We start from the raw sequence: 25,713 nt of genomic DNA, 5'->3' as shown, positions 1-25,713 counted from the left end.
GTCGACCGCTCTAGCAGTAAGGCTACATCCTCTCCCCAAAAGTGATGCATAAGATTGTATGTATGTTATTCACAACATTCAATAAAAAGAGTTTAAACATTTTTTCAATGGCTTTTGTGGGTGGGGAGGTGAAGAGATTCTTTGCAACTTGAAGCTTCCTGCAAGTCCATCAGAGCTAAAAGACTGAGTGGGCTCTGCAAGGGTTTTAACCTGCGACTTGCGGAATTATACAGCATGTCCTCAACCTACAGAAGAAACACGGCAGCACGGCACCTGTGGCTAATTCTATGGCAGGTATACTGGACTTTCAGAGGCATCAGAAGACGGGAATTCCTGCAAATTGTATACAGACCAATCAGAGTCTGGAGAGTAGGACCACCCAAGACACAAGAGGCACTGCAGTTACTTATCCCAGGGATGAGAAGAAGTGCCAGACCGTCGAGTAGAGGGTCTGTAGATCTGCACCTACCTCAAAGAAAGTCGCTCCTTAACCCGTTGGTTGCTGGGGACGGAACCACTCCGTCACCAGCCTTGGATGGGCTGTGCTAATGACGGAGTGGTTCCGTCACGGCCCGGCCGCCACGCCTGCGCAGCAGCGATTTTGCGCCTGCGCTGAGCGTTCCATTGAGCGGGCAGGGCCGTGACGGAACCACTCCGTCACAAGCACAGTGCGCCCGAGGCTCGTGACGGAGTGGTTCCGTCACGAGAATGGTGGCGCCGCGCGGCCCCCCCTCCCTAGCGCTGCGGCGGAATTACCGCCGCAGCCAAGGGGTTAAAGGAGAGAGACCTATTGAAAGTCTCAAGGTGGTGCACTCTCACAACCACCCAGAGAATTAAATACAGAGAACGAGTGGCAAGTATCATTCCAATCGTACGAGCATGTACATTTTATCTAGCCCAGCCAAGACAATACTCGACAGCAGCTATCCCCTGGCACCATGCACAGGTACACCCTGGATGCAAGAAGACTTGTCATTATCATGTCTGCCAAACATGTTTCCAACAGAGTATACGCCTGGCTCAAATGAACAGGTTTCAAGACGGAACGATCTCACACTCCTTATCGGACGCACAGCTGTGTTCCTTCAAACAAAAGGTAACTTCTTTTTTCCGTTTTACTCTTTTTGTCATTTTTATCCAGTCCTTTATGTTATTCCAATCTGTATGGACAATCACATGTACGACAGTAAATGTTTACCAACTTTTCAAATGTTTCAAGCGTGAGATCGTTCCATCTTGAAGATTAGTCATTTTGAGTGGTTGTAGGGCAAAACCACTATCATCTGGACTGCATGCAAATGGACAAAATCAGTAAGATTTCTTTGAGTAAAAACTAGACAAAATGGTGTGCATTTCGTCACTCGTGTATGTAATTGTCAAATGAACAGGCCCCATAAAAAAGCCACTGTGAGATGAAGCATTCAATACCTTCATTTTATAGCGGATCAACGAAAGAAGTGATCTGACGTAAGAACAACCCTGTCATCTAATTGGATGCTTGAAAAGCTTACGTAAGGGGGTTTTCATGAATTAAGCAGGTTATAAGAGACTGGCCAACTTAAAAAGCAAACTCAAGCTACCACTGCTGTCTCGATCATATTCCACTAAAAAGCTGCACATTGTGTTTGAATAGCTGTAATAATGAACTGCAATAGTGTTTGAATTATTAAGTGTTAGTATACACATCTTAAAAAGGATCAGTGTTTCAAAGGTATTAAACATGCCTCTACTTCCACAGCTATAAAGTTACATGTTGGTGATAATCTGCAATCCTCTGAGAAAACGACACAAACTTATTTTCCATTCTATTTAAAACAGTGAGCAATATTTCACGTCTCAGGCACAGCAGTCCTTATGTTTCTAGCTGGCTGCAGGCACACATCTGTCAGGCTGCCATCACAAACTTGACAGCCTGCAATCAAAAACTTTGTACTCTTGACTGCACAGTGATGTCTATCCCACGCAGCCCTCCCCCTGAGTGGGCCAGGATGGCACTAATACTAGCCTCGCTGTCACGACGCGTTGCTGTCTGCCCACATCTTCTCTTTGTCAGCTTTAATTGGCAGTCCTCCCGCCCCTGCATCCTTCACTCCTAAAGAGGTACCACGCTCAATCAGATCTCATATTTTCACAGAGCTTTTTTGTCCTCAAGGCCGAAGTCTGTTATCAGTATGTGCAAACCTGTTTCCAGTAGAGCACCATATTTCTGTATAAATTGTTTTGGACAGATGTGGTCTTTAAATTGGCCAATGTCGTTCATGGTGATCTTAAGAACGATGGATTTAACCCAGATCTCTTGACTGGGGGTGAATGTTTGATTTGCTCTGCATTCTGTTCATCATCTGTGTGTCTTTTGCAATGTATTTCTAGGCTTACCGGCCCTTCAAGATGACCAATCACCAGCAGATCATTATTGATCCCAAGGATTAAGTAGATCCCAGGGATATAGTAGTGGCTGTCAATGTACAGGATACTGGCATTCACATTCCAATGCACCTGCGCTATGTGCAGTTCTTGTGATTTGCAAATTAAGCCAACATGCCAATTTGCCAATGCTTCCATGTGGACTGGCCTTCAGTCTGTAAGGTTTTCACCAAAGTGCTCGCACCAGTGGCGGGTCGCCTTCCAGGTCAAACAATGCCTACTATGTCTCTACCGAGATGATTCACCGGCATAAGTGGTGAGTTGCAATGCTCCACCCATCTTCCACATTTGATTATGGCCGAGCAGCTTCTTTTCATCACGGCTCTATACTTTTCAAATCTAGAGAATGTGTTTCTCTCTCTCAAGGATTAGGCTCAGTTGGATGTATGTCGTTACAACGCATGCTTTTTCCACGCATGCCTTTACAATGCAGGTTTTACGCAAGTCGTTACAACGACTTGCGTTGGGGGGCGCTGGATAGTGAATAGTTTAATTTACTATTCCAACTCCAGTCCCCGTGGATAGTAGGGAAGGTGTTGGATAGTAAATTAAACTATTACCTATCCTACAGCGCCCCCCAGCGCAATTCGTTGTAACAAATTGCGTTGTAAAAGTTGCGTGGTAAAGGTAGTGCGTGGTAAAAGTTGCGTTGTAAACGCTGTTTACCGGCTCAGTTCCCAGTGGCGTTTTTCAGTTCTCTTCCAGACTGACTGGGGCTCTGCAAGGCAGTGTCATTGAGTTCAAGGAAAAAAACCTTCACAAATGTTATTCCTACAACATAACTACCATATAAATTATACTAAAATGAAGTTAGGAAATCAATAACTTTTCCTAATACGCAATAATTATGTCCACCAATTTTTATTTCATGCATCAGTGGTTCATTAGCCTTCTCTTCATTAGAGGCCTCTGGGATGTTCTCTTTTCACTCCCTGTTACACAATCTTCAAAGATTATAATAATTTGGCATCACAAAGGAGAGTATTCTTGGCGAGGATATTTTTGGGTGTAATTGAAACTGTTAATGTTGTTTTTGTTCTTGAATTTCTACTCAAGGCTGTATCTAGTTATGTGTCTTTACCTGTCATCGAATGTCTTTACATATTTGCATTTTTTATTTTTCAGAGAAAATGTGTTGATGTTTAGTTCTGGGTAGTGGGATAAAAGAGATACTAAATGTAGGTGTGCCTTTATTACTCCCTACGAATCATTCAAGGAGATCCGAACTCACTCTGAATTAAACAGGGGGACCTTTAATATAATTTATAAACTGTGTGCTGCTGTCCCATATTGTCCTGTTCTCGGTTCACAACGCGAACACATACTGGGTTACTTACAGTACGTTTAGCACGTTTTTGACAACTGGATGCAAACAGTTGTAGTAACACAGCACGTGCACCACTGCAACGTGGATTATAGTTCTTACACATCTTGCTTAGATATAAGGTTTAACCCCATTCAAAGCCCTTAAAGAAGGGCCTAGTGCGTGTGCTATTTTGGTCAAGTATTCAGTGGAGAAACATGGAGACCTTGACTTCTAGCTGAGGCGTACTCACTTCACCAAGTGTTGAGATCTTGAGTGACTCACTCTCTCAATTTGCAATATCGGATAAAGATTAAAAGTGGTTAGACCACCATCGTCATCTCATCTGAGCGGACCTGACTACAACTGTTCTGTGTAGTTCCCATTTGCCCTCTCTCCTCGTCTGGGTGGGGATGGGGTTGGAGCTGTAACGTGATACTGATTTGAGGTTAGCCTGTCTGGCTGCAGCCCATCATCTGATGTCTGGTTGGACCTGGCAGGAGACATGTTGTCCCGTCCGTAGCTAGACTTTTAAAACTTTGCATGCTGACTCTGCTTCTGTATAATTCTCAGCCAATTGTTTCTCTCCTAAAATGGACCTGAGCAGGGCTGTTCACAATCAAGAGTTTCAATAGAAGATACATTCTGTGCTGCCCTCCCTATCTATCATCTGCAGGATAATCCCACAGTAAAACCCTGCTTTGACTTGATTCAGCCCTTCGAAACTAAGCTGCTAGTCCAAATATTTGACCTCAGAGAGATCATTAGGGTATACCTGAAAGTAAGAACCCCACTCAGGTTAATAAAACCTCCTAGGACATCAGAAGACATGGCGGCAGTGCCAAGGTCATGCTCACTCTCCATTCAACTTTTCCCATATGTCACACAACCTATCCATGCAGTGTCTGACCCTGCAAGATACCTACATTATCTCATACATCTTTCTGTGACGTCAGTATGCCTATCCACAGCACCCAGTCCACTGTGACGTAATCAGAGCACACCTCTGCCACTCACAATCGACACCCATCTCTTCCGTTATAGGATACACTCCACCCATGCACCCTCCTACATCATATGAAAATGCTGTCACAGTCCACCAGACAAGGCAAAACACAACATGGGCAATCTTGCGCTTCATAAATACCAATACTAATGATACTGATTTAGGAAAAAAGATAAAAGTATGGACATTTAAAAAATAATATTAAATTTTATCAACCTAACAACCTGTTCTTCCAACCCTATATCTGCCCCTTGATTTTTTTTCCCTATAGCGTCAATTTAGATTGAGATTATGTTCAACTCATATGAAATAACTCAGATGTCCTAAATCGTACCACTAGATGGCGCTCCGCCCTTCGTTTTCCTCTTGCTCCTGCAAATTGAACAGCTGTCTAACTTCACATGCAGATGTCCTGCCAAAGACAGCATTGATGGATTATGATTGAATTTTCTTCACTTTTCTGGAAGCACTATTGCATATAACACTATTTTAAGAATTCCATTATCACTCACATCCTACGAGAGCCCACACTTGACATACTTGCCAACTCACACTTTACGACTGTGCGTGTCACACGATAGCGGCTCAACTTCATAGGGTCACCCGGTGAGTAGCCAATATTACTCAGTGACAGGGAAAAAGAGCAGAAACCCACGCGTCTTTCGAGGCTTTGAACAGAAAATGCTCATTAAGAGGTTTGGAAACGCCCTAGGACATGGCACCACCTCAGCAGGCTTTTATTGTTTTGGGGAGGTGGCGGTTTGGAGGGGTAAGTGGGCAAAAGTGGCTCTTAGGTACTTCTCAGCATGAGGCAGCCGCTCACTTCTCAGTGATTTTTATTTTGCTGGTAGCTGTTCTGCATTAAACATGGCAACAGAGGGCCTGGTGAACATATTGATTTTACGGACGCAAGCATACAATTTGCTTCTTTGCGACAGCAAAATGGCATTTTTAAATGTACAAACCCCAAATTATGATTTCTTGGTGAATGGCAACAGAAATAGGTCCATGGGACCACTGCTTTCTCCTAAAAAGTTTTGCAAAATATGTTCATTTTATTTTCTAAACACATCGTGCTGCATTTAAGAAATACAAAGATTACTTTATTTTTATTTAAAAGTAATCACAGACATGGTGGTCTGCTGACCTCAGCAGACCATCATGCCTGTGGCTCTAACCAACTGTAGTGGGTCTCCATTTATGACCTACCTCACTCCGGTTAATGAGGTAGGTCGAATTGCGACCCTCTACTTTTCAATATTTTGCAAACTAACATTTTAATGCATAGGTTGGTTCACAAAATAACCGCACATTCGGTGGAAGTCAGTGTGCAAATTGCACCCACTTCTACCCAAATCCATTTAAATTGTATTAGATTCCTAATAAGACATCACAAATTGCAAACCATTAGTTGATGCAAATTACGATTTCTTATTAGAAATAATTGTACATCAAGGCCAGTGTATCCACCTCACTGTACTCTTCTCCAGTTCCTGTTCGGTTTCCTCAGGACTAAACTCTCTTCCTGCACAAGGGTGCAACAACTGCAAGTTATCATAGGACCAGTGAAGTTTAGGACTGGACAACTACACACAAAAATCAACTGGAGTAACTATACTGAGTAAATCGATCCTTACGTTGAAACTCTTGGGTATCCAAAGATATCGGATTAGAAGCCTCACTCACTTAATCATGACATGCTTCATCATCGGCGCCTATCCACACCCTGGTAGGATGGTACCACCAGGGTGGACTCAATCAAAGATGGAAAGAGGCATCTAATCCAATATCTGTGGATACCCAAGAGGTTCAATGAAAGGATCTATTTACTTAGTGTAGTTATTCCAGTTGCTTTTTGTGTGTGGTGGTGACTGTGGGTGAGTGCAACTGCTCTTAGAATCTCTCGCTCTCCAACCATGTGGGAAAGTTCAACCGTGTGGGAAAGTTTTATGATTGGCACTGATGTTAAAACCAACACTCTCCATTTATAAGTTTGTTACTGGCTCTTGCTGCAGTACACCAGACTTGGCTCAAGGTATGTGAATTTTGAAGGGCCATCATCAGTTGTTCTTTGCCTGTTTATCCACTGATGTCAGGACTAGGAGTTTCATGTATCGCTTCACCGTCCCACTGCACAGTGCAGGGAGACACGAAGGAGTCTCGGCTGAAGACTGATCGTATTCACATAAGAACAACTAAGGAAGTTATGTACCTGGGTGAGGAAGGGAAAGAGGAACAGTATTGATTAACAGAAGAGTAATTGCTGCATTACCTCTTTAGAGATGTCCTTACATTTCCACAGTGAGGATTAATGGTAAACCTTAAATTGTATTCTACAAAAAACATATTCCACATATAGTTTGCCATATAAAGGGTATTACCGGATCAACCATAGCTGAAAAGCCTCAACCCAAATATTAAATACCCAAAGTCCCTAGATGTTGGCGACCCATGACAATAATAAGGAGAACTGAGCCAGTGATCTGGCTTGGCTCCAAGAGCCATAACACAAGCCGAGCCTTCTAAAGATTTGGCAGGTAAGTGATACAGCAAATATCATTTAAAAACATGAAAAAGATTCTTACAGATTCAAAAACGATTCTCTCTTATTTCAATACCTGATAGAAGTAATTGCTTTTAAACATGAACTTTTCTCTGACTCCAACGCCCTGACACCAATGCCATGAATGAACCAGGATATGGCATTTTGTCATATGAACTGTATATGTGTCAATATTATTGTTGTATGTGGCAACATTATAGCCTATTAGAACATTGGAATGTGGAGCACCCCCTTGAATACAATGGAGTGCTCCGTGCTTCTACGGGCCGGTAAAGGCCCGCAAAGCAACATTCCAATGTTTTAACAAAGGTCTCTCGGAGCCCGAGGGGATTTAAACCCCCTCGGGCTCCAAGATGCCTTAGTTTTATGTGTTAGAACATTCTGCCCTCTAGTGGCAGAATGTTCTAACAGCCTTACAGCCCTTCATAGCTGGGCTGTACGGGCTATTAAAGTACTGCTCCCTTGTTAAAGGCCCTCGCTGAACGCTGGAGCAGGCCTTTAATAGCCGGTATAGCCCGTTACGGCGGACTATAAGGCTATATTAGAACACTGGAATATTAGGAGCTCTATTGAAAACAATTAAGTGACTCTGGGCTAATAATGGCTGGCATACGTCTTCTGCTCCAACATTCCAGTGTTTTTCTTTCTCTTTATCTCTTTTGAATTGAGAACAACCAACCCTCAGTGGGTGAAATGTTCCAATTTCCTCCTGTCTTGGGTTATACCGATTGTTAAAGATCCTCTGCCTCATTATAGATCCTCAGGCTCAGGCCTATAAATCTGGTTGAGGGAACAACTGGTATAGCCCTTGGCAGTGGGCTATAAGGCTATATTAAATATCAGCTAATGGGATATTTACGTAAAACATAACCTGAACTGAATAGCTTCAGATGACATCGATGTAGTCCTCAATTAAATCGAAGTATTATGCAGTACATTGATTTGTGTAGGTTTACACAATTTGGTCAGGTGGGTTAGCTTGGATTTGAATCAGTTTTCCTAGTTACATATTGTGCCATTCAGCCACTGGATGAACATCTTGGCCACTGGATACAATCTCCTCTGTTCCTTATTTATTTATTTATACAGCGCAACATTAATCTGTATGGATATCACTGCGCTAAGGAGAGCGCAACCTAAGTGGGAATGGAGTGCTAAGAGAAGGTCTCTAAGTTACTGATCAGATCCTAGGAAACAGATGGGTTTTCAAATTCTTCCTGAATACCAGGTAGTCATCAGTAAGCCGAAGTTCTAGTGGTAGTTCATTCCAGTGAGTTGCTGCTAGATGTGTAAAGGAGCGACCCCCTGCCTTGGTCTTCTTGATGCGTTTAGTTTTTGCCCGTGCCTGGTAGCACGACCTCAGGTTCCATGTGGGTGCGTAGAATTCAAATCTATCTTGTAGAATTTTGGGGCCAAGGTGGTGTAAAACGTTGTCTGCATGGCCTAACAGTTTAAATCTATCCCTTTGTCACACAGGAAGCCAGTGGAGCTCCCTCATGCATTCTGATGCCGAGCTGTACTTGCTCTTGTTGCACACCAGCTTGGCAGCCGCATTCTGGACCACCTGCAGACGAGCGAAGAGGTAGTTCACCATGCCCACATAGAGTGTATTCCCGTAGTCCAATGTGCCTATAAGCAAGGCTTGGATGATGATTTTCCTACACTCCAGAGGGATCCATAAAAAAAGTCTTTTTAGCAATTTTAGTGTTGTAAAGCTTTTCCCAAACAGTGCACGGGCATGGTCCTGCATGGTTAGTGTGTTGTCAATGAGAATGCCTAGGTTTTTTGCAAACTCTTTGGGTGTGGGTGTTCCTTCACCACTAAAGGACTATGCTCTGATGTCAATTATTTCTTACTCTAAATTGGTACATCAAGTTCAACAAATACTATTCAATACTCGATATACATATAAACTGTAAAAATGTCATTCTTGAATACCTTTAAGCACAAAGGAAGGCAAGAGACTATCTTTATGTTAATATATGAGCCTTTCCTTGACACAACAAACAGTACATTGGGATAGGGCTTTGGGACAATGGCCAAGCCAGACCCAGACATTCAGCCCGAGTAAGGCTCAAGCCTTGCTTGGATTACCCACTTCTGAAAGTCAGCTACACCCAACCTGTAATAAAAGTAAAGAGGAGAAGGAGCTGTCCTCCAGATGTCCATAGCAGAGCATCTCCTTTCCCCTGCCCAGGAGACCACATACCTCTTGTGGATCTGCCTTGAGCCAAGCCAAGTAACGAGGAGTCATAAGAAATGGTGATTGTGGCTAAATCAAGCGACTCACCGTTTCTGTAGAAACTTTCTGGCCATGAAGACAATTTCTAAATGTTCAAATTTTTGCCTGGCCTGTCATCTGAGGGTTTTCAATGCCAGATGTTTTGACATTCTCCCCTCCAAAGGATGTCAACTCTCCTCCTCTGTCGATCTTCGGCAGGAAACACGACTGCACGTTTATCTTGGTGTCAAGCACATACTGATGGATGATCATCATTATGTCAAACAGTAATGATCCCAGGGTCCATGAATAAGTTGGAGACCGCTCGTATGGGTACAGAACCATGATGGATTGCCCTGGACCTGGCGCAACTTGAAAAATCTAGGATAGTGAGTTTTACTGCATTTTGGATTTCTAGGGTGTTGAGGTGTGTTTGGTGGTCGATAGTGTCAAACGTAAGCAGACAGGTTGGGTGAAACAAGCGGTTCAAGTGTTGCTGTTGCCTGTGGTCTTAAGAATGTCATCAACAGCTTGGATGGCTACTGTCTAAGTGCTGCAAATGGAAAAAAGTAGGACTGGTAGTTCTGTAGCAGACATGGTTTATTGATTAGCAAAGGCTTTCTTAAGACTCTTTCCTATAAACCGTAAGAGCATGATTGGGCTGCCCGGATCCAGGTTTAGTTTTGTAAGAAAGGGTAAGATCTGACGAGTCTTGAGGGCATCTGGGAAGGTGCACTTGGGAAAGGATACATTAACAATGTTTAACAGTGGTGTTTGTGTTTCTCCAGTGGGTACAATTCATGATGTTTGATGGGATTATGTCATCTTTGTAATAGGTGATTCTATAGATTGGCGTGGCGTAGTTAGGCTTCCTGTGGAGACGGTAAAACATGTAGATCTCCTAGGAGCATTGAGTGCATAAATAAATGGGCATGCTGACGACAGGTATGTGAGTAAGCTCTCAGCATCCGGCAAATCTTGTGTATCTTGCCCTTGAAGATGTTTTTGATAACTGAGAACTTCTCATTGTATCGGGTTAGTATGAAAGTTGTTGTGGTGAAGATGGAGTGTTCAATGACATTGACAAGTGTTCTATGGTATCTGATTCATTATTTGCTCTTGATGCATTTCTGGTTGTACCACAAAGCTATACGTTCAGATTTCATAGAATGAAGTTTGAGGGAGGCGTGAATGGTTGCTGTCTTGATGGCCGCTACTAGTATGAAAGGAGAAGCTCAACACCAGTATTGGGGATGTAACTAAAGAAGTTGCTTAGGCAACAAGGTCATCATGGAGGGAGTCTTCGGGAATGCTCCTCCAGTAACTGCTCATCATTTTAGATTTTTTTTGTTGGCCACTATTTGTTGAGGGGAGGGCTGTAATGGATATGGCATCATGGTGGGCCCAGCCGAGAAGCACTGGAGTGGATCAGTTGATGCCGGTCTCTGATTTGCAAATTTATTTTGAAAGTTTTATATAGCGCGAACAAGATCTTTGCAGATATCAGAGCGCTTTACATAGAAAGGGGGAACATGAGGGAGCATAGTCAAACAGGTAAGTCAGTAATGCTAATAGTACAAATACGTGGGAGCATAGAAAATCACGTAAGTCGATAATACAGGTAAAACAAATAAGCAAAGGGGTCGAACAAGTAGTACAGATCGGTGCAGAGTCTTAAAAGAGTTCAAAATAATAGTTCAGGTGTATTTAGCCATGAGGATAGCTTTTACTTCTTTCTTAAACAGTGTAGTGGAGGAGATGAGCCTCGTTTCAGGAGGGAGTGAGTTCCAGATCCTGGGTGCCTTTCCTGAGAAGGAGCGTTTATAAGTATGAATTTCAGAGTCCCAGAGTAGTCGACCTGTTGTGAATTTGCTGAGCGATGAACTGTGCGGCGTTGGCAGAGACCAGCAGATGCAGTCCTTCAAGGTCTTTGTGGAAGTGGCATCTTGCAAGTTGAAGTCACAGAGGAGGCTGTTGATAATGGAGCTGGGTGTTGATGGATATGCATCTTGGTGTTTACTGTGCTATTTTGGCCTGGTGCCCGATAACCAAGGTGAAATGCAATGCTCTGTGTGGCAATCAGCAGAAAGTGACCAGAGAGGAGTCTGACAGTGGTGTGAATAGGTTGTTGCTGAGGTTGCGGAGCCACAAAGTTTGGTTAATAACTGAGACTTTCCCTCTGCATCTATTGGTGCTGATGGTGTGCTGGACGCTGTGCTCGTATACCTATTTGAAATCTACAATTGTGTATTAACAAAAGAAATATATATTTGTGAATCATAGACTGGCTACAAGGGAATCCATCCACCGTCACCAGCACCCCCCAATGAGCACAAGCATACAAGCATAGGTAAGACGTAAAGGTTGTATACAGGGCTGCAAAGGTAACTATGTGATGAATTTGAAACAAAGGTGTGTCAGAGGTGCAGGAGTCTGAAGTTTCAAGAATGTAAGCAAACACCCTTCAAACAACGTCAAATAGATACAGAAAAGTAAACACTCGCCGTTGAGCAAGCTAATGGCCCACTTCAAGAGCCAGGCATTGAAACAAGACTTTACAGGTCCTATATGGGCGCGGGCTGTACGCATGGTTAGCATGAGCAGAAAGATGACTACAGAAGTTACAGTTACGATAAGGCAGCGATTTTACATCTCACCCTGTAATCTTGTGGGAAGTGGACGCCTAGGATAAGAGTGGTGGAAAAAAGAGAGCAGGGTTTCTGTAATGAAAAGTGTTTGCTGAGTATTGATGGTCAAGCATTTGGGTATGTCAACAGCATGAGCACTGCTGAGCATGTTTAAACAGGAGTGCACAGTGTTGAATGTGGGTGGTTGCGAAACAGATGCTCATGAGAGTACATGGTGTGTGACTTGCAGTATGCACTGTAAGGGCTATGACGTGGTATGTCTGGTGTGCTGGATGAGATGCATGCGATAGGGGTGGTGTTATGAGATGGTGCAGCAGGATAGGAGAATAGAGATTTTAGTCATCAGGCTTTTTCGGGTCACACGAGGCACAAATAGAAACTGCGCTAGTCCAGGTTGCCCTTATCCAAGGATGGCTGGACAACGCGTTAAAGGGAAAGAGGAGACAAGAAGGGCTTTTGTGGTTTCAGGTTGGTGGCAGAGGTGTGTGGGATTGAGTACCCGTGGTCTGATCTGATGCCTCGCTGCCCTCAGTCGACTGACAGCTCTAATGGGTTTCAGGGCTGCTGCTTTCAAAGTTGGACGTGACACAGAGGCATCTAGGGAGGGCTGGTAGTCTGTGTGGGAATACACCTATTTTTGTAAATTCATCCAGTTGATACATACCACTTTTGTTGAGTAATGTTCAGCACCGAGCGGAAAACAAAAGAGCTATGACGAGAAGGTGTCACATTGTTAGAATAAAGTGCACACACCGGCAACCGAGTCTGCAGTTCTGCTTCAGCAGGATTGTTGGTAAGGAGATGAGAAATACGACAATAAATAATACATTTTAAAGAGAATTTGTGCCAATCTCCTCCCTACATCTACTGTGTGCATATACTAATTCTGCAAGTATTTATTCTATAATAAAAGCAGATCACAACTGAAAACTGTACCTGTTTGTAGAGGAAAGACCTGCTCCTGAACGTCATCTCCCAAAACTGACATTTCCTGGAGGAAAAATACGAGAGGTGTATAAGAATATCGTTTAAGAGAATAGTTCCACATCTTGGAAGAAACACTGCCAGCAGTAAAAGAGCGAGTCCAGGGGATGGGTAGCAGCGCTAATTACTAGCAGCTGCAATCTGTCAAGTCAACTTCCATGCCGAGCGGGTTGGCTTCGGGGATAATAGCTAGCATGGGAAACCTCAGGATTCCTATCCTGGCTCACTCTGGATTTTCTTTGGAACTTACATTGGGGCGTTTCAAGAGCTGCATTCTGGCAAGCTCGGGATGCCTTGACAGATTTTCTAAACTTGAAGGCGTTTAATAGACACCAACACAAAAGTAAGAGGATAGCAGTCAATTGTTCCAAACATAGGACCTTTAAAAGAAACAGACTCTAGAAACAAAATTATAAGTTAACTACCTAAAAAAATACCATGCTAAAATGAAATCTTCCAAGGTTTAACCAACCCCTATTATAAAGAACAGAATTTAATGAACACAGTTTTGACGCTAAGTAGATCAATCTAAATATAGCTATGGGGACGTACGATTGACAGAGATATTAGAAATACTCATTTCAAAACCTGCCAAGGTAACTTGAAACAAAACAAATCAAATCACCGACATGTTATAAACCGGAAGACGAGATCATGCACAGGTCCGAGTAGAGGAAGATATCACGTATGTGAACATACAACTGTGTCTTTCTTACATTTGCCGGACACTTTGCATGCGTATGCACAGCTATAAGATTGCTGCAACATGATAGTAACACCCTTCCGAACATCACACGACACCCAACACTTCCCACATAGCTCAGACTACAAAACCCACACTCTACCAACCCACCACAACATTTAGGGTAGCTGGTCAGTCAATTAACCTCAAGGTGGTGTGCGTCTGCTGAAATGACTCTCCCTCTCCGAACACGTTAGACTCATTCCTTACCATCTGGTAATGTCCTAGACCTTTTCTTAAATGTATGATTTGTTATACAAATACAGTAGCGGCCGGCGAGCTGACAAAGTGGCGGGCGGGAGAAATAAACACATACCTGGTCGCCGCATCGCGTTCCTCGCTTCTCCAGTCACAGGCTTCCCGAGCGCACTGTGGCTAGTCCTGACGCTGCTTTCATGCTGCTGTAAGCAGCGTCAGGATTGGCCTGAGCGCCGATGATTTGTGCTCCCACACAGACTGGGAGCCTGTGCCTGATCTTCCCAACCCCAGCAAAGCAGCTGGGGTTAGAGAGAGCTTCACTGCGCATGTGGGTTTGGCCAGCCTGAGACGGCCGGCCAAACCCACATGCACAGTGAAGGCAGTGCTCAACATTCCGCCTCCAGCCAGTCACTACCCTGGACCCGCCCCCAAGCCTCGGCTCTGAGAAAAAAATAAAACGATAAAAAAAACAAGAGTTTATTATCGTTTTATTCTTCATTTTTTTCGGCTGCTGGCGTAACAATCAGAGCAGAGGAGCAGCTGCTGTACGAATGCTAAAATACTCTACAATGTCGTCGATGAATAGGTGCATAATTTAGATATATAACCCATAAAAATAAAAACACTTTGGCCATGGAAATATGTCAGTAAAATAAAATACAATTATGATATGTAAAAGACGACAATGTAGCACTCGTATAAAGGGGTAGTTTGTAAAATGTAGTTGTTAAAACACAATAAGTTAAACCCCCTATTCAGAATATTTTTAACATGGATAATGTTCTGGCATACAGTAATTGGACTAGGTAATGTTCAAGAATGTTTGCAAAGTGTAAATCTACAGTATTAGGGACAGTAATTCTGGCAGTGATACTAAACTCAGTATAAGAAATACACAGCTTCTGCATATCAAATTTCGATAATTAGAAGTTTTGAAAATATCATTCACTAGACTATATATTGGAATAAATAACAGAGCTGTATCTTTGACTGAGTGAAGACTGATTCATGACTCTCAGCGCTGTATCCTACTAGTGCAGAGGCAGATTCCTGAATCACAGACCACTCAGCTGAATAATGGATTTATTTATTAAATACTGTGTGAGCTTCACGATGGATACTTCTAGCTGCAGATTGCTCACCAGTAGAACAGATACTCAATCAGTACCTTCGAAGGTGGTAGGTCTGTGGAATGGCTCAAATCAAAAGGTCCTGCCAGACCGAATGGGCGAAGTGCCCTTCCCGACGGACCTGGCTGTCAAGGCACTAGTGCTTTGTGAACTTGTGCACTGATGCCCATGTCACAGCCTGACAGTCATCAAGAACAGGCACTCGGTGGGCCAATGTAGTAGTAGAAGTTTTAGCCCTGGTAGAATGAGCCCTCTGACAATCTTTAGGCTAGATTTTGTCCAATATGTAGTAGATCTTAACACGGAGTACTTTCCACTTCGACAGAGTCCTTTTCTGCACTGCCTTGCCTTTCTTTTCCCCAGAGAACCCCACAAAAATCTGATCGCACGCCCAATGGTCTTTGGTGCAATCAATGTAAAAGCTCAAGGCTCTCTATGGGTCCAGGCGATAGAGCCCATATTTGTCTTCCTAGGGGTGAGACGGAGAAAAGAACATTGGGAGAGTGCTGGATCGTCCAACGTGAAAAGAAGTCGTGATCTTTGGCAAAAAGGCAACCCGGGTCATCAATACCACTTTATCTGGGGAAAAGGTGGTGTAACGCTGCTGCACAGAGAGAGCTTGGGGTTCACTCCTATGACCAACTGAAGTTATCATCATAAGGAATACAGTCTTCAAAGTCTGGAGACTTAGAGGGCAGAGGCTCACTGGTTCGAAGGGAGTGCACATGAGGAAAGTGGGAACCAAACTGAGATCCCCTGTGACATCATACAGGGGATAGAAGAAAGCATGTGTCAAACCTTTTATAAACTTAACAACTGCGGATTTGAACAAGGACAGCTGATCCAGCAAACTTAAAAATGATGAAAGGTCCGCCAAATAACTTTTAATGGTTCCCACTGCAAGTCCTGGCTGAGCCAGAGATAAACAACAAGACATCCAACAGGTCGGCCTGTACCCTGTCCATTTTGCGGGTGCCACATTAGACCACATATATGTCCCAGTGCCCAGCACACAGACTTTGTAGAGGGATGCCTGGCAGCAAAGATGACATCCACAACTTTGGGAGGAAGCTAGAATGCTGATAAATGCTGCCGCTCAATCTCCATGCAGGGGATGCACACCGAGCCGGTTTGGGTGCAGAACACTGCCCTGCTGCTGCAACAGGTGAATCTTTGGAAGTGGGTAGCCTTCTAGCCAACAGATACTTGAACTCAAAAATTCCAAGTAACACACTTTTCTTGCCCAATCTGGAGCCACCAGGATTAATTGGGCCCAGCCGTTCTACTTCTTCTGTAGAGGTCGAGGCAGAACTGGCAGTGGCGGAAAGGCATTCAGGAGTACCATCCTCCACTCTATTCATAATGCATCCCAAAGAGAGAACATTCTTGGAAGCTCCAGGGAGCAAAACTTTTGACATTGCACCTTTGATGGTAGCAAAAATATCTACCCACTGTATTTACTATTGCTGGAAGGTTCCATGTGCCACCTTGTGATGCCATCACCAATGATTTTGCCAGGCACCACCGGCTGAGTTTGTACACCCTTGTGTTCAAAGATCCCACCAGGTGGTTAACAACCAGGAAAATACCCTGATGCTCCAGCGACGATCTGCCTCTTTGCACAGGACCCAGGATGCAGCCCAGTCATGCTTGCTGCACTACCACATGGCACAGGTGTTGTTAATAAGAATCTGAACCAGTCTGTCTTTAGAGGACGGGTGAATGGTCCACAGCTCTAATTGGTTGATGTAGAGATGGGTCTCCACTGGAGACCAGAGTCTTCTGATCTCCATGTCTCCCAGGTCACCTTCCAATCCCAAACATTACGCATCAATCAGCGCTGTCAGCTCTGGGTGGGGCAGCGAGAGGGGTCTGCTGCTGGTCCAATTGTGGTTGAGTAAGCACCGCTGTGTGTCTTTTGCAGTCTACTCCGAAACCTGGATGAAATCCAACAGGTTGCCCTTGTGCTGGGCTGACTGAGAACTCAGGTTCCACTGCAGAACCCACATATGCCACCCGGAATAGTCGACAAGCAGGATGCAGAAGGCCAAAATGCATCAAAGCCACTCTCCTGAAACCCAGGACCTAGGCTGAAACATTGCTAATATAGCCCAAATGTCCAGGACGTTTGACAAAGGGAAGGCCAAAAACAGCACCATATACAGAATGGCCAAACAGTTGAAATCCATCAAAATGCATATCCATCAGGGAGGCTTTCATTTCACCAGAAAAGCCCATGGTTTAAATCCAAGTGTGATGCCGAAGCACCACACTAGTGCCACCTGCTTTGCCCAAGCAGTCGGTAGTGTCCAGTCCAAAATGGATAATGCATTTGACTGCTTCCTGACTATCCTAGAAGGCTGGAGCCAGATTGGCCCGAAATTCCTCGTTACTGCAGGCAAGATCTCGCTAACCATGTCCCATAAATGGTGGGAGTATCTCCCCAGCAAACAACTGGCATTGATTGTTCAGAGGGCTAGGCTGGCTGATGAAAACACCTGTTTCCCTAGTACTTCAGTTCTCGTTCAGAACTTCATTGAATGGCAGTAAAGGCTCTGAAGAAGCCTTCTCAGGTTGCAAATCTTCTGTTAAAGAGTTGTTTCAGCTGGAATTCTAACACACTCAACTTTTATCACAGCAAAGAAAGCACTGCCTTCCGTGGATGGTCCAGTGGAGAACAATACATGTTGTACAGGGAAAGTGTTCTACAAAATTTGCTCTTGCAAATACATGTATAGGTTGCAATCATGAGAGCATGAGGGATAATAATCCCCATCATGTCCACTGTCTGCTCAGAAAGCTGGTTGATTCTGATCAGAGTTGAACAGAAAAGCTGTTGGAACACAGTGCGGCTCCGAAGTAACAGTATGGTTCTCTCTGAGTCGGATTGATTTGGGACCAGGTACATCGTAGTGGCTTCAGGACGTGACCTCTTTGGGGGTCGAGATGAGTTCGACTTGGAGCCAGGATTATTGGGAGAAGGTTTTCTTCCGGCAGCATGTGGGTTGATGTCAAAGGGACCACTTTTATATTTGGTGGTGGACTGGAAGTCGGCTCCTACATCAGAGAAGAATCCAAGATGGGTTCAGGAGACACAGACGGCACTGAGGCCGCCGGACCCACTGAAAGCAACCCAACTGGAGGCCTCTGCGGATCCATGGAGTCTGACGGTGCACCACAGAGAGCCAGAAGAGTGCCAAAGATTTGCAATATGGCCTCTTTAAGGGTTTTAATCCGTTGCAACGTTGCTGATAGCCTTAGAAACTCAAGATGTGACGAGATCAGTTGCGGAGTCGCCTCCTAGGGAGGGGGAATGGAAGCTAGATCGAGAGTGACCTTGATGTCCTCTCAACTTCTCAGGTTGAGTGGCAGCTCAGGGATGAATCCTGCTGGGCTTTCTTGAGCTCCTGTTTCCTCTTCCACTTACCAGAAGACTTGTAATGTAATGGAGGAGTCCTGAGAGCAGGAATTCATAAAAGCACACTCCTTGCGGACTTGGAGTGGTGTCCGAACCCAAAACCCAGCCATTCCACGTGGGAGTCTCTCACAGACATTTGTTTGCAACAATACATACAAGATTTAATCCTGTAGTTTTAGAAGGGGAAATAGTTCATTTTGCTTACTCAGCAACTGTCAAGGTAAAATAGGGAGTGCGTACAAAGGCAAGGAAAGAAAGGAACTGACATCAATGAGGAAGGGTGGCTCTCATATGCACTCAATCAGTTAGAGGGTATGTGCTATATCATCACACATTTTCTTGTTTATTTACCTTGTGCGAGTACCACTCTGACAGGCAGATGTTCTTATGCCTCCTAATAAACCGACTGGAACAATGTCTTCAGTCCAGTGCGACAAACGTAAAATCTGAGTTTGAAAGGCCCCACTTGCTTCATAGGCCCGAAAGGATGAAAAGTGTATAAACGAATTTAGTGATTGGGGTGGGGCAGGCAGACTGAACGCTGGGGAGAAATTTACAAATAGGGATGCCTCACTTAAATGAGCGATACTCACAATTACCAAATGCTAGCAGGAGATCCCACTAAGGATCTCAGGATCCAAATAACAGGAATGTGTGACTATGTCGCAAAAATTTACTGAATCTAAAAAAATAAAAAGATCAGAATGTGTGATGGGCAGGAATCCCAAGGTGTCATATTTTCACACCTTAACTAAAATCAACAAACCAACAAGACAACCACAAGGATGCACAATCATCTCTGGCATTGGCTCAATTCTGTAACTATCCAAATTTTGTGATTACTTTCTACGATTACTGGTCAAAAAATAAAGTCATAGCTTAAAGATACTGAAGAGATGCTTAATTTTCTGAACAAAGCGCAGAATGGTATCGTTTAGATAAAGAATCACTCTATACCAGTTTTCCTTAGGAAGAATCCTTAGGAGTCATTGAACAACAACTATATCATTTGGATTAGTATTTTCTCATACCTACACATTAAGTGATAAATATGGCATGTATTTCTCTAACAAAACACTTTTGGAATTAGAAGGACCTATGTACCTGGAAACACAGGGGGCCTCAATGGGTAGTACCTTCGCTCTGGTCCTTGCCGGTTTTTTTATGTACATATGTTTCACATAGGCTACATTTATCTACATCAGTCTATGCAAAGATCAAATAAGACTGTGGCGTTGATATATAGACAACGTTTTTACCATTTAGCAATGGAATAAATAACTAGGAGAGTGCCTTATAGAGTACATTAAAGATAAAAAGCAGTTCAAATCTAACCATACCATCTCTGATAAAGAACTGGCCTTTCTTGATAGCCTAACCATTGCTAAATATGGACATCTCAGGACTGATATATTTTGGAAACCAACAGACAAGAACAGTCTCCTATTTGAAATCTTTCAACGCCACATGTTGCTGTGTCATGTCTTTTAGGATAGTCCTAATAATGTATACCTAATTCTTACATACATTGACCCATCCACACGACAATAACGATTCTAAACAGGTGACCTTTTACCTAGTAGCTTCCTCCTGTCTCCTCGACACCAGGCTCTAAGTAATCGATCATAATCTCTGTACCTGACGTACATAAACATGTCTCCAGGCACTGCAAATTTATAAGGGTCACCACTTTTTTCATCCTTGGCCAACATCTAGCTGTGCATGATCACACTTGTTTAGAAAAGCATCAGTGATTGTTTTCAAAACATTTATGATTGTTTTCAAAACATTCATGGTTGTTTTAAAAACATATGATTCTAGAAAAAACCCTGGAGTGACCACATTAGTATAAAAGTAACCCTGGGCGTAGTAGCGCTATGCGAGATACGCGTAGCACTACGCGAACTGCGAAGTACGCTGTTCACGATGATTGCACAGTGCCGGATGCTTGGCCGCAATGTGCAATCATCGCGAATGGCATATTGCACAATGCAAGCGGTCGTTTTCTGCCGCTCGAGTAGATTTTTTCTCAAGCGGTAGCTTTCTCAAAGCGGACTGGTAGTTTTTTATAGCGAGCGGTTGCGAGCATACGCGACCACTCGCAGTGAGAAACCTGACCTCCCCGCGTTAAGAATCCCGCCAGGAGACTTGATGTTGCTGATCGCGAACGAGGAAAAAGTCTCGCCGGGATGTCATTTTGCTCGCTCGTGGTCGCCAACTTGACGTTGGGGACCGCGACCAAGCAAAAAATGCCAACTGCACTACGCATTTTTGCACTGTGCTACGTGCAATTCACGTAGCGCGAAGCAGCACAAACTACGCAAACTTCGCGAGCGTAGCGTAGTTGTCCGCCCAGGGATATATAAAAGACCCTCACTCCCCCCTACAAAATAGAGGAGAATTCCTTCCAGGCTGGGACGGTTGTCCTGCATGCCGAATCTTCGACACACAGCAGTATGACATCCCTTGCGGGTTGTCATCCTCGACGCAGAGACATGGTCCTTCAGTCTAAACAATCAGGTAAGGGGGCTGGTTCTGCCCTGGGGGTTTCTTGGCTACAGATTCACATATCTATATGCATATCCATCTAAGCTAGGTACATTTTAGCAAATTACTTAGGGCGCGCGTTTGAGGAATATGCAAGGGCTACTGTTTTTATCTGAACTGCTTCTGTTCATCTTAGTCGGTACAAAAGGGGGTGGTGATGGACGGAGCATCTGAACCAATCAAACACTCACACCCAGTCATAAGATCTGGGTTTGATCCATCACCGTTCTTTAGCCCACTCTGCCACCCCAGTTCAGACATGGCTATATGCAAATCAGTCTGACCCTGTGCCTCATGGGAACAGTCCATTGAAAACAATGGGGTAGACCCAATAAGTCAAAGGACCTGGGTAATGTTATACATAGAAAGTGTGGTCCTAGACAAAACTCTAAATATCAATTAATGTAAATCTTGATTTTTCAAAAAACAAATAATCAGATTGAATCTGTAACCAAGGAGAGGAGATATATTACTTGCATATTACACTATAAGTGCAGTAAACCCAACACAACTATATGAAGGAAACAACATGTAACTAGTTATCACATTTGTATCACAATTTTATTTACATATTCATAAAACAATTAATAGGAAGGGAAAGGGAAAGAAGAAAGGGGTGCTCAAGTGAATTAGAGAGGAAAAAAGCTCAAGGCACAAGATTAAAGTAATTCTGTACAACTAACGGACAATTTAAGTTGCACAACCAAGGCCTACCCATACAATTCTATAAACATTATTTCACAAGGGACAAGGGAATAAATGGTGTAGGGCTCAAAATAAAAGGGGCGTAGTCGTCGACGTTTCGACCCTGGCGCAATATGGGAAGCTCACGACCTCTGCTGCGGGTCTTCTTCAGGACAGTGACGGGGGGGGGCAAGGGGTGGAAAAGGGGGAACCACAAAATTTGTGTGGAGGTGTGTCACGCCAATTCAGTTAGACGGGCCACCTCAATTAATGCGTCCGTTCGAGTCCGATTAAGAAGGGATGTTTAAAAAACTTTTCAAGATGAGTCATTCCGGATCTGGTTTACAAGGTGGTCATTCAAAGTGGAGGCACTGTTCAAGACCTTAATTGGAGTTCCACTGTTATACGAAAAATCCACCGACCCGAGTTATTTGGGGCAAAACGGTGTACTAGATACACATAAACCGAATCAATTCGCGGTTTACAGAGGATAGACGGCGCGTCCAGTGTCTCCCGTAACGTTACAGCCGTCTTCAGCCCGGCTTGCTTGAATCCAGTGGCAAAGTGAGCAAGCAAGCATACCCCGCCATAAGTGTGGCGGGGTATGCTCAGACGTGAGTCCCTTGCTCACTTTGCCACTGGATTCAAGCAAGCTGGGCTGAAGACGGCTGGAATGCCAGAAACCGGTCCTCGGAAGCTTGTTTCCGGTCCAGGGAAGGCATGGCTTGGCAGTTCGGCCTGGACTGTTCCCATGAGGCACAGGGTCAGACTGATTTGCATATAGCCATGTCTGAACTGAGGTGTCAGAGTGGGCTAAAGAACGGTGATGGATCAAACCCAGATCTTTTGACTGGGTGTGAGTGTTTGATTGGTTCAGATGCTCCGTCCATCACCACCCTCTTTTGTACCGCTTTGGCCGCCATAAGTGTGGCGGGGTATGCTCTCAGACGTGAGTCCCTTGCTCACTTTGCCACTGGATTCAAGCAAGCCGGGCTGAAGACGGCTGGAATGCCAGAAACCGGTCCTCGGAAGCTTGTTTCCGGTCCAGGGAAGGCATGGCTTGGCAGTCCGGGCTGGACTGTTCCCATGAGGCACAGGGTCAGACTGATTTGCATATAGCCATGTCTGAACTGGGGTGGCAGAGTGGGCTAAAGAACGGTGATGGATCAAACCCAGATCATTTGACTGGGTGTGAGTGTTTGATTGGTTCAGATGCTCCGTCCATCTCCACCCCCCCCTTTTGTACATCTGTTCATCTTATTAGCACTATGGTAGAAATGTATCTACTATTTACAATATTAGTACAAGCAATCTCTTTCGTATGCTTCTGTCTCCTGATTGTCGCAGCACATATGTTTTACACAAGGCTGTCACTGGACTAATAAATAATTATTGAAACATCCTAATCGCCATCCTGTGTATTTTGTGAGAGAAAGCAAGCAAAGGTTTCTGAGCGAAAAGTACTGTACTGTTTTCCACGATCACTAAGGAATCAGGGTTGTCATGTTCAGTGGTTGCCAGAAACTACCAACACCACTGTAGAATATAGGGGGTGGTAGTGTCACTGTAGAGCTAGCTGGTCTAACGGCTGACATATCCTGTAGGGGTGTCCGAAAGAGGTTGGGATACCAAGCCCTCACGTTAGGTCATCAAAACACGCAGGTCCTGGGGGACTCCTAGGAACTACACAACAGATGGAAAATGTAATGGTTAGTCAGTTTCCTAGACCACGCCACAACCATTCCTCTATATCTTACTATAACAAGCAAGCAACTCTATTGACAAATGAATTATACAATCCCAAATATCCTTCTCATATTGTTAGACGAGCTGGGACATATGTTAGGAATAACAATTGGGAGGCACTGTTATAAACACGTTCTAAAGGCACAGATGACAGATTAATCTGTGTGACAACATACAGGTGGCTATCCCAGAAGATTGAGAAAATCATGACCAGACATTGGCGGATTCAGGACTTAAATATGCTAGATTTTGTAAATATAATGTTCAATTTCAAGAAACATCAAACTTATGTAACCTACTGGTACATACAAAACCTAAAAAAACAAATCACCAAACTCAACAGCATTCAATGGGGTCTACCACAAGTGATGGGTCACTAACCATGAGGGAACTGTAGTGTCTGAAAATTAACAAAACCTACTACATTTGTAGACTTGGGACTACACATCTCATCGATACTGAATAAACACACTACTTGCAAGGAAATGTATTTAATCCCATGCAATGTAGGTATATAGGTATGAATTAACAGAAAGCCTGTATTAGGATCAGTGCGTACAGGAGCAACATCAGATGTAAGAAAAAAAAACGTAAAATTAATTATGAACCATCTTTTGGCATCTGGCCATACAGATAACGACCTAAAATTGGGTGATGACTGACAAACCTTTGATAAATTATGCACTCAACATCCACACAAATGAACTGTTGTATATTGAACAGAGATGGATTTACAAATTAGGCACATATACCTAGGGTTTTCATGATAATGATGCCCCTAGAATTAGCTGATTTAGCAGAAACATTAACACTTCAATAAAGAACTACATTTCTTTTTGGATCTTTTCCATATTTACATCTTGGCTCTGATGAATAAGCATTATTGTGTGCACTATATGTGTATTACCCTAATATATAAATACTGGATCCTAGTTGTGTCTCGGAGAGGAGGAGACTGGCTTTTGCCTCTCAGAGTTGTGTCATAGAGAGTGTATCTGCTGGTTCCTGTCTTTCACATGTGTATCTTGGTTGCCTCGAGGCTGTCTTAACTCTAGAGCTGAATTCTAGTTAGTTTGGAGTTATCTTCTATTTCACTGCACCAAGTCGGACACGGCTCGCTATAGAGGTGTAGAAAACTACCATGCCAAGCACATAACACATGACAATGAAATACCACGATTGACCCCAAAAGAATCTTTGCACATGTGTATTTAATTTTATACGAAGGAGACATATTTCCTGGGGTAGATTAATGTGAATTATTTCAGGAGGTTTAGTGACTCCAAGAAACACTAAGGTAATATTCAGTGCCAGGAAAGATGATAGTGGCCTACACTGCGTTATTTCTTTTTAAATTTCCAGGTGTTTTAATACTCGATAAAATATGCTTTTGCAATCAACATAAGAGCTGTATTTCTTTCTTCCAGGATGCAATGTTGTATTGATTACTTCTACTCACCTCACTGTTACAGTGGTAATGTCCAGTACATTAAAGATATAAGGCGTTTTTGTTTAAATAATTTCCACTAGATAAAGTTATAGTGAATTCAAAAAAATATATAAAGTTAATGACGAGCATTATGTTTACATGCAACGTAAACGTAAATGTTGAATGAGGGGCCCTGTAATTCAGCATACTGTGTGGTTTTAAAAAAAATAATTGAGAACGAATTTGACTATTAGGTGAAAAGAACAAATTACTGAGTGTAATCAAAGAAGAGAGTGATAAAGATGCATTGGATGGGCTAATAGGTGCGGGGTATAAGAAGTGGACATGTGACTTAGTTAACACCATACATCAATCGCATTTAGAACTGACAGGTGGATGGGTGTATTGCCATATTCTCATCACTAAAGCATGTTCTGGCACATCTGAGTAGGTGGCTGGTTTTCATTAAACAGGTAGAGAACGTGGTGACAAATACTTCACGAGCTCTGAAAGCTTCAGAAACTTGTAAGTCTTGAGTGGGAGGAGGAGCATTACTCAAGAGTGTCATCTGTGCGTTCCACTTAGCAGGACACTATTGTTGAGTTCCCACTGTGACTAAACACTAATGGCAGAATGTGGGGTGCACAGCTCTTGGGATGGACATGTTTTC

At 43.5% G+C, this 25,713-nt stretch overlaps 1 protein-coding gene across 1 annotated transcript in view; it reads right to left on the bottom strand.

Moving 5' to 3' along the window:
• The window catches only part of PUSL1 (pseudouridine synthase like 1), a 397,644-nt gene that overhangs the window by 44,306 nt on the left and 327,625 nt on the right, over positions 1-25,713 (bottom strand). The window contains exon 6 of the mRNA XM_078640914.1: positions 13,102-13,156. Within this exon, the coding sequence (XP_078497040.1) occupies positions 13,102-13,156 (55 nt within the window). The remainder of the gene's footprint in view (positions 1-13,101; positions 13,157-25,713) is intronic.

The sequence above is a fragment of the Lissotriton helveticus genome, chromosome 5_1 (assembly GCF_964261635.1).
Source record: "Lissotriton helveticus chromosome 5_1, aLisHel1.1, whole genome shotgun sequence".
In the NCBI taxonomy this organism is placed as follows: domain Eukaryota; kingdom Metazoa; phylum Chordata; class Amphibia; order Caudata; family Salamandridae; genus Lissotriton; species Lissotriton helveticus.
Note: the sequence above shows the minus strand (reverse complement) of the source record. Positions and strands in the feature narration are given on the sequence as shown.